Source organism: Capsicum annuum, chromosome 3 (assembly GCF_002878395.1).
Source record: "Capsicum annuum cultivar UCD-10X-F1 chromosome 3, UCD10Xv1.1, whole genome shotgun sequence".
Classification (NCBI taxonomy): domain Eukaryota; kingdom Viridiplantae; phylum Streptophyta; class Magnoliopsida; order Solanales; family Solanaceae; genus Capsicum; species Capsicum annuum.
In genome coordinates this window covers 32586551-32595849 of record NC_061113.1, presented here as the reverse complement: position 1 = coordinate 32595849, position 9299 = coordinate 32586551, and the positions used below count along the sequence as shown (strand labels likewise).

Sequence of the window (9299 nt, the reverse complement as noted above, 5' to 3'; positions counted from 1 at the left end):
AGAAGTTTATGGAATCCTACAATGACCTCAAGCTATTGAGTTTACGTGAACTGGCTACACGTAATATTGTAGATACGCTCATGTAATCACTCAGACCGGCCTCAATTGGACTTCTTCATCCTACTTTACAGAGAAATTTAGGGGATTCATGTTTGTCTTTGAAATTTTTACATCCAGTGACCATCATAGCTTGAGATATTAAACTCACCTTTCTGTTTAACAAGCAGTTTAGCCCCCTTACTCATTCCATCAATTGCTCGTGGCTAAATTTTATTTAAAAAGAAAAAAAAGTCATTGATCCTCCTCTGCCTTTGGATACTTTTCTTGTTAGCTTGGTCCAATAGATTGACTAGTCATTGCCTGCAATGTTCATGCTGTCCATTTGTAAGCTATTAGATTAGATCTTGCTGACTTTTGGATGGATACTTAGATGGCTTTCTAAAGAAAAATTGTGGATCAGACTAACAAGGAAAGGTACTAGCTACCCCTCCTACCAAATGTTGATGGAATTCAGTCTAAGGCTCTTCTCTGTTGGCCTAACTTGCAAGGTTCCAAGCATTGGGTTCATAATGTACCACAACTGGCACTTCCCAAAAGGCACCACTCTCCCAATTATAGTTTGGTGAACTATCTTAAGTAGGGGCCTTCAATTCTTTTGATTAAAGTAGGGATCACGAGAGAGCAGAGCATACTGCCCTGTCACAGTCACGACTGCTGTCATATTAACAAGTTTGAACTTGGAAACAAACATACGAACCTTGCAGTCTTGAGATAATAAGAAATTTCAAAGAGAAGTATCTCTTATTACTTCACAAGACAGATTTTGCCTTATCAACTAATGTAATCTTCATGCCAAGCAGTGAGAAAGAGGGATAACAAAAGACAACAACAACAACCGACTTTTGAGTAACATTAAGCTCTCTACTGATAGTATAACAGACAAATTAGGAGGGGGAGAATAACACATAGTGCTCCGAGTTTACTTTAAATTCACTGGTGAACTTCCCGACTTGACAACTGCATATTGGAGAGCAAAAGACCAGACTAAGAAAGTCTTAGGTTAACTGTACTAATTGTACTTTCATTGAAGAAGGTGCTCTAGATAAAGAGGCGTCCACCTTTGACCCTGAAACAAATCCAGCATGTAACTCTGGCAGCAACATGGGAGTCAATGTGAAGGAAGACCTCAGCATGTAGGGAGCAATTGGTAAATCAGGGAGAGAAGAAACTGATGAACTATATTGTACTGTTCCCATAGGATGATCAAATTTACAAGCGCGGCCAAACTTGCAGAATCCTTTCACTAGATAAAAGGAACAAGGCTGCACCCCCTGCTTTAAAAATGTACATCAGCAGAACGCTTAAATAAACATACTTACAGGAAGCAACAATTTCAGACAGTCAACCAGCATCATTTTCCTGACAAACACTGATCAATATTAACCTTACTTTTTACATGGGTTCAGACAGTAGCATTCAACAGACTCCCTCTCCTTGAAATAAGCAAAATTTTGACGTCATGAAAACTTAAATGCAAAAGGCAGTTGAGCATGAGCAACTCCATATATGTGTGACTATAATGATAGTAGTTGAGAACACCAGATGCTAATTCCCTCCCAGTTCAATAAACAGCTCAAATAATTCTTTGGAAATCACTAGGAAACGCATGCTATGAAGAAAGGAATATATTAAATATTGTGTTAAAACGAAATTGCTAAAATAAACAAAGCATCCAGGCGTGTAGCTCTTAATACCAGCATATTAAGAGAAACAACCATCACAGGGGTAATGACACACATGCATGGCAAGAAAATTCTCAGAAAAGGAAAGCCTAGCCAACGAAACAACTAAATTCATCGTTTTTTCTATGACCAAAAAGAGGCAAAATTCATCATGCTCTAATCGTAGAAAGAGCTTCGTAAACTGTAAGTCCAAAAGAATACAGTTAAAGTTCATCAAATTTAACTAAGTAAACGAAAAACAACATTGACTAACTTAGAAATCGCTTCATCGATGTAATAACTATACTACCATTAGAGTAATTAGGTCAAGTTCTTATTTTGTTTAAATCCGAGGAGGCTAGGACAGAACTGAACTGACAGAACATGTGCTGCCAATTGCCAACAAGAATAACCAATAAGAACACAACAAACCTGCGAATTCCCTAGTTGTGGATGCACAACATATTACACATCCATTAATTTCTTCATGTTAAACGGAGACATTGTTGTATGATATCACACAATGAAATAAGTACAGGTCATGAAAAACGTGACAATCTCATGGCATACCCTGGTTAACTCGTATCATAATGCGGTTATACAAACACTTCACTTAAATTAAAGGAAGTCTATACCGAACCGCAGGAGACTTTTAAAGAGTTAAAAAGGAACTAGACTAGGAGATCCTCCTCTTCAAAGACATTGTTACCTCAAGAAGTTTATATGGAAAGAGTGTTATAGAAATTCAATGAATGTAAAAGAATCTGAACACTAATTCATGCTATTTAGTTTTAACAATGAAGAGATACTCTTGAACCAGCACTGATCAACATGAAGGCAGGACACAGCTAATGCAACCTTGTGCGATGTATAGGTTAGGCGCACGTCACAAGTTTGAACTATGTTGCAGAAAAAAGCCTGGCATTTAAGTTTAGATGGCTAGAGAGGTAGGTCTATTATCCACCAAGTTTCAAGTCGTAAATCATTGGACCCTCGAAAATTTCTCGGTTATCAGAGAAGGAAAAGGAGACAGCTAATGCAGCTTCATTAATCATAAATTTTATTTTATTTTAAATTAGGTAACCATTAATCATAAAATTTATAACAAGTGAGCACCAAATTTAAGCGAAACAACAATCATAAAACAGTCCTCTTCCTGTACAAGTCTTCTTTCTTGTATTATCGACTTCTGGTCGGAGCCATAAATAAGGAACCCCAAAGTCCAGCATACATTGCTAACAATGAAACATTAGCATTGCAATCGGGAAAAATCCTCAAAAGGAAAACCACAACATAAAGTTCAATGTAATAAAGCGTCGGAACAGAATGCAGACAAAAATTTCCAGACAGAAAAATCTAATGGCAGCTCAAGAGCACAATGAGGCCTGGACATGAAGACTTAGCAATAACAGTGTACAAGTTTTTAATCAGTTTAGATTATAAATCGTCATGTCAAATCAAACAAGAATGGAGAAAGAAGAAACAGTATCATACCGGACGCAAAGGAAGGCCCGAGGGGCCAATAGCACAGTTTGTCTTCGATGCAATCCAGTCAGGTGGATGGTGAAACTTACAAGATGATCCAAATTTACAGTCCCCAGTTTTCACATAGTATTGACATATGGTTTGACCAGGTCTCTCTGGAAAACTCTTTTCCTTCTGTGTTTTGCTTGAAGGGCTAGCAGCAAGTGCCGATGGTGAGTAAGGGCCTGCAAAGGCATGTGTAGAAGATGCTAGCTGTGACATCCCATAGATAGATGCCATCCCAGCAGAGGGTGTAGCACCGGGAGATAGTGCAGGACTTACTGGTCCCTGCAACACGGAAATTAATCACCGCATAGAAAAAGATATTACATCATTGATAAAGGTTGATAGAGAGATGATCTTTATATTACTGAGTAAGGGCTCCAGTTCTGAATGGTAACGACTCCTGGGTGAAGCAGCACTGGACCATAAGCACTAGGTACATATGACCCGGGTAAAAGTGGAGGAGGCCTTGCTACTCTAAGACCAGTTGATCCACTGTTATATTCAGGAGGAGCAGGAAGAGACTGCACTGTCGGATAAAATGGACGTGCAGGTGCTGGCACTGATATACCAGCAGGTTGAGGGTGATGGAATTTACATGTTATACCAAATTTGCAATGCCCCGTTTTCAAATAATAGGAGCATTCAGTTTCCCCCTGTTGTAGTTGTTGAAAATTAGATGGCTAACACAGAAAGTTAACACAAGTGCACACACATAAAACCATGAGACAATACCGTGCGTAATGGATATCCGTAAGTATTTAGTGGTATATTGATCAATGTTCCACCCAGATTCCTAGGGTGGTCGAACTTGCAGGATGCACCAAATTTACAGGTCCGTGTTTTTAAATAGTACTGCACGCGTGAACATTGTGCAGTCAGCAATGAAAAATTTAAACTATTTAAAATGCTATATCACATTCAGGAAAACAGAAAATTTTAACACTTTGAAGTTTGAGCTTTAGAAGAAATAACAAGATCAAACTTCAACACTCTTTCCGGCGCTAATACAGCGTACCTGGCACGTCGGCTCTCCCATTCTTTCTGGGAACTCAACACCTCCCAACTTCATCTTACCACCCTGAAAACAAATCACTCAGCCACATAAGGAATGTAGGCATTCACACTTACCCTTCTAAGAAGTATATAGCACATTCAGAAGATCGAGAAAGTAACTGCAAGGGTGGAGCTTGAGCTTCGCCTACAGGTTCGGTGAACCCAGCAACTTTGGCTCAAATTTTGTATTTGTATTTTAAAATCAACTTAATATGTACAAATGATTTGTCAAAAATCAAGATGCATTTTTTAGAATCCAGAACTCATAAACTCAAAATTCTAGCTCAACTCTGAGAAAATACAAGTAGTTCAATTCTACACCATCAATAGGAATAATGGGTGCAATTTACTCCACATACACTGAGTTAAAATCTTTGATTCCGCCTCATGTGAGAGAAAGAACCCATTCTCGACTATGACTTCCAAGTGAAACATTCAGCGAATCTGAGAGACTTACTTTCACCTTGATCACATATATATCAATACAACAACATACCAATTGTAGTCCCTCCAAGCGGAGTCTGGGGAGGATATCGTGTATGCAGCTGTTACCCCTACCTAGGAGGTACAGATGCTATTTCCAATAGACCCTCGGCTCAAGGGAAAAAACAGTCCAAAGCAGTACAGAAAAAGAAAATTGAAATGAAGAAACCATGACAAAACACTATCAACCTGACAAATCATCCATCAATACATATACAAGAAAGGGGAACAACTAGCTTAACATCAACCACCAAACCCTTCATATTGGACTTTTCTATCAATCAGGCCAATGTAAAAGGAATTAGCTTAACATGAACCACCTAACCCCTGATAGTGTACTCTTCAACAACGTGAATCCAAATTAGTCAGGCCATTATAAAAAGGAATTAGCTTTAAATGAACCACTTATAATGTACTTTTCTACGGCATGAATCCAGATTAATGGGTCATTATAAAAAGGAATTAGCTTAACATGAGCCACCTAACCTCCAATAGCGTACTTGCTATCGTGTAAATCCAGATTAATAGGGACAGCCTAAAAGGAAACAGCTTAACATGAACCACCTAACCCCTGATAGTGTACTTTCCACAGCGTGAATCTAGATTAGTCAGGCCAGTGTAAAATGAAGTAGCTTTAACATAAACCACCTAAACCCGATAGTTCCAGAACGTGAATCCAGATTAGTCGAGCCGGTATAAAAAAAAGGAACTTACATAGGTGCGATCGCTAGGATGATTAAAGCGACAATTTGCACCGTATCCACAGGACCCAGTTCTCATATAATACGAACAGTCAGGTACACCAGGCCTTTCTGGGTAAATTTCCCTTCCAAATAACCCCAACTTCTGCATTGATCCTACATTATTACAAAAAATAATAATAATAATAAACATCAACACCACCAAAAACCCTAGAAAAAACAAAATAAAACCCACATTACATATAATGTAAAAATGAAAAGAAAAAATAGAACAAGCTCTTAAATTCAAAAATAACAATAATAATAAACAGCATCAAGACCCGTTTCAGGCTCCACTGCAACCCATTCAGATTGATGATCGGATTGTGACCCGTTACTCCCTGTAGACCGTCCGTACAGCTCCATTTTTCTTGGTGATTTCTAGGTTTTCTTCTTCTTCTTCTTCTACACAATATTCATAGGATCAAAACAAAACAAAAATAAAAGGACAAAAGAAAGAAAAAAAAAAAGAATGAGGAAGTAAGGGAAAGTGGAAATAGAAAAGAGAGAGTACTGCTATGTAGAGACATTAATGTTTAGTTACATACAGTATATGCAATAAGATGGGAGAAAGAGGGTACGAGACACCAAAGAGAAAATGCCAAGTGTGATTAGAGAGAAACAGTCTTTTGGTGTCACTAAGGTTTCGTTTATACAAAACACACTACTGTCCGTACAGTGTGCATGCTCCGAATTTCCGCACTTCTTTGTCAACTTAATTTATTATTAAGTATTTTTATGTCATGTAGCTTAGTTTAATTAATCAAATTAAAAATAAAGGGATATTATTGAATTTTTTTTCATCTTTTAAAAATATGTGCAGTTATTTAAATCTTGTAATCTTAGAAGCTACGTTGATTGACTCATTTTAAGTGTTTTAAAGTCAAAATAGTTTTTAATTATTTTTATAGCATTTGAGTAAAATAAAAGTTCTCAAATTGACTTATTTTAAGTGTTTTTAAGCTAAACTAATTTTAAATACTTTTATAGTGTTTGAGTAAAATAAAACAAATACATCTTAACTTATGATTTTTTGTTTATAAGTGAAAAAACATAAGTCAATTCAAACAGACTCTTAAACTTATCAGGTTAGATATTAGAATTAAAAAATTACTAAATTTATGATTGAAGATTGTTCATTATTTTAAGTAGGAATGATTTAACAATTACTTATCAACAAATTTGCATTCTTGTACAAGCAAAAATACAAAAAACATAATAAGAAATTAGTACAATTCTAGCCATGAACGTATCCTAAAAAATGCACATCTTAATAATAATCAAATAGCAACATTTTTTCCTCAAACCAATTCATGGAAATACTATAGCAACCGACACTTGTTTCCTTGGAATTCGAAATTACTATGATGTCCTTCACATTCTTGTCTTTTTCTTTTCAGGTAATTATTCTAAATTTTGAACTGGTACACGTGTTAAAAAAACTTTATTTTACTTAAACAACGAAATAAAATAATTAATGAAGCTAGTAAATGTCCTACTACTAGCTGCCTATTTAGGTTATTAATTAAATTAATTGGGCTAGAGTACTTTGGCCTGTAGAATTTTCGTTGATCTAATAAATCGTCACGTCGTATAAAATTGGTAAAAGGACACTATCTTTTTAAAAAATAATAGCTCAATTATAGCCCAAGTTTGACATTTGAATAAATAATGTCCAGTCGGTTAAACAAATGTCATTTTATGGTCATTTTCTAATCTTTCCCAATTTGGATTATTTTAATCCACGTAGTCCATATACAGTCCATATACGATACTGATACAGTCTATATATAATACTAATACAATATTCAACTTGGGCAGTTAGGTCCTTTTTAAAATATTTAATTCTTTTTTTTACTATAAATTTTTAAATTGATCAAATATTCTGTTTTTTTAATTGTTTAGAAATAATAATTAAATTATATAAAAACGACATAATTATTAAATAGAATATGAATCTATATAAGATATATATATAGAAATTGTATAGTTCTATCAAATATGTATATGTACAATATATAGAAAGTGTATACAAATTATATAATTGTTGTATAAAACGTGTAAAAAAAAGTACAGTTATTATATAAATTATGTATCAAAACTGTATAATTTCCGTATAAAATATTTATGTATAAGATTTGTATAAAACTTGTATAAAAGTTGTGTAAAAATAGTATAGAACCAGTCAGTAAATTAAAAAGGCTAGAAAGTGAAATTTAAATTTCATGACTATTTTCAAAGAAATAATTTAATTTGAAGTGTCGTTTCTGTCATTTTCCTTATAAAATTTACATATTTTGTAATGATATGTTTTGAAGGCGTAATTTAATAAGAGACTAAAAAAGGAATTCATCATTTGACGAACTACAAGAGTCATTTTACTGCTTTCTCTATTTTTAAATAGTAGTTTAACTCTACGTGTCTCGCACGTGTAACTTTTATTATTTTAAGTTAGACAATTTTATCGATTGCGAAGATTTTTAGTGAAGTGTAAAAGTTTAAATCACTTTTCAAAGATCCTCACACTTTAATATAATTATGTAAATATAACACACACTCACACATATATATATTATCACCAGAAATTTTTAGTGGTTAATGGATCATCACTTTTGTGTTTGTCATGCAGTACCTCTTTTTCTTATTGCTAGAGGCTAAAAGAAACGTGTCGATTTGAACCATATTTGTTGTACGAATATTTTTTTCTATACTTAAAATCTTTCCTTATTTTTAAAGTTAAATCTTTAGAAAATCTTTGATTAATTACCTAAAACTAAAAATATATTAGTTGTCATTAATTCTGATGACTTCTAATAAGGAAAAGTTTTATTATAGATATTCAATTAATTTTCAACTCTTAAATATTAGAAAAATAGTGAAACGATGATTTTGTCTAAAGCAAAAAATTTTAATAAAGAACAAACAGATCAAATAATATTTATAAAATCCTTCACACTTTTAATATAATATAAATTTGTTATGTCTTATTTAAGATTAAAAACTAGTCAAATTACTCTCTACATTCCTTTTATTTATTTTCTTCATTTTTCATGAGTTAATTTGACTAAATTTTAAAGTTATATTAGATTAGATTAATTTAAAATTTTTAAAAATTAAAATTTAAATATTCAAAAATTATATAAAAATTATTATAATAATTTTTTTCAATTTGATTAAGAAATATATATAAAAATATTGATCAATATTTATATTCTTTGACTCTAAAAAATAAAAGAGCAAATAAAAAAGAATAGCGAAAGTAACTTTCAAAAAACAAATAAGTGACTAATATAAGATGCACAGAGCATTATTTGATTTGTTTTTTTGTTTGTTTCCATCCGATTTTCGGTGCCTGTATTGGAGCCCCGATTAATTCGGATCGCGCATTGTAAGTTACATTAAAGTGGCAGCGCTCCCAACAGAGTTTTCTCTATCTCGACCTCTGATTAAGGGTGGAGCAGCCCTATCTACTCCGCCACAACTCATGTTAATGCATTATTTGATTCAATTAGATGAATTATCAAATTATTCATATTGTTTTAAGAGAAAATATTCCTATATGTGCCAAATTGCCAAAATCTGACCAAAAAGGAGAAATTATTCTCTTGCATAAACTCTACTTTTTACAGTAAAGAATAAAATCCTCGGACAGAAAGTCATAACATTTTTTTATTGAAATGACGTTTTAGAATTTAGATATAGATGTTTAATTAAAAAAAGAGTTCTTTTGGCTGAGAGAGAGAGAGAGAGCGTGCATTCTATTTCGTTTATA

General features: G+C 33.6%; 1 protein-coding gene across 3 annotated transcripts; it reads right to left on the bottom strand.

The window, feature by feature from the left end:
- Positions 1-782: 782 nt before the first annotated feature.
- Positions 783-6219, bottom strand: LOC107863991 (zinc finger CCCH domain-containing protein 32). 3 transcript variants are annotated; one of them, XM_016710224.2, is made up of 8 exons: positions 6076-6219; positions 5809-5932; positions 5502-5644; positions 4267-4329; positions 3984-4103; positions 3617-3904; positions 3216-3533; positions 783-1331 (listed from the first exon to the last, which is right to left on the bottom strand). In XM_016710224.2, the coding sequence occupies exons 2-8, from the start codon at positions 5891-5893 to the stop codon at positions 1056-1058; spliced, it is 1293 nt and encodes a 430-aa protein (XP_016565710.1). In that variant the 5' UTR covers positions 5894-5932; positions 6076-6219; the 3' UTR covers positions 783-1055. The 3 variants fall into 3 exon arrangements, with proteins under 3 accessions (XP_016565710.1, XP_047265234.1, XP_047265233.1); XM_047409278.1 differs by having other exon boundaries at positions 6042-6082; XM_047409277.1 differs by having other exon boundaries at positions 5809-6145.
- Between the last annotated feature and the right edge of the window lie 3080 nt (positions 6220-9299).

Excerpts from the sequence above, each read along its gene's own strand:
- LOC107863991 (XM_016710224.2), bottom strand. The coding sequence starts at position 5,893 with ATGGAGCTGTACGGACGGTCTACAGGGAGTAACGGGTCACAATCCGAT. Across the intron at positions 3,534-3,616 it reads AGAACTGGAGCCCTTACTCA|GGACCAGTAAGTCCTGCACT; the intron begins GTAATATAAAGA and ends TCCGTGTTGCAG. Across the intron at positions 1,332-3,215 it reads CGGGCCTTCCTTTGCGTCCG|GGGGTGCAGCCTTGTTCCTT; the intron begins GTATGATACTGT and ends TTTTTAAAGCAG.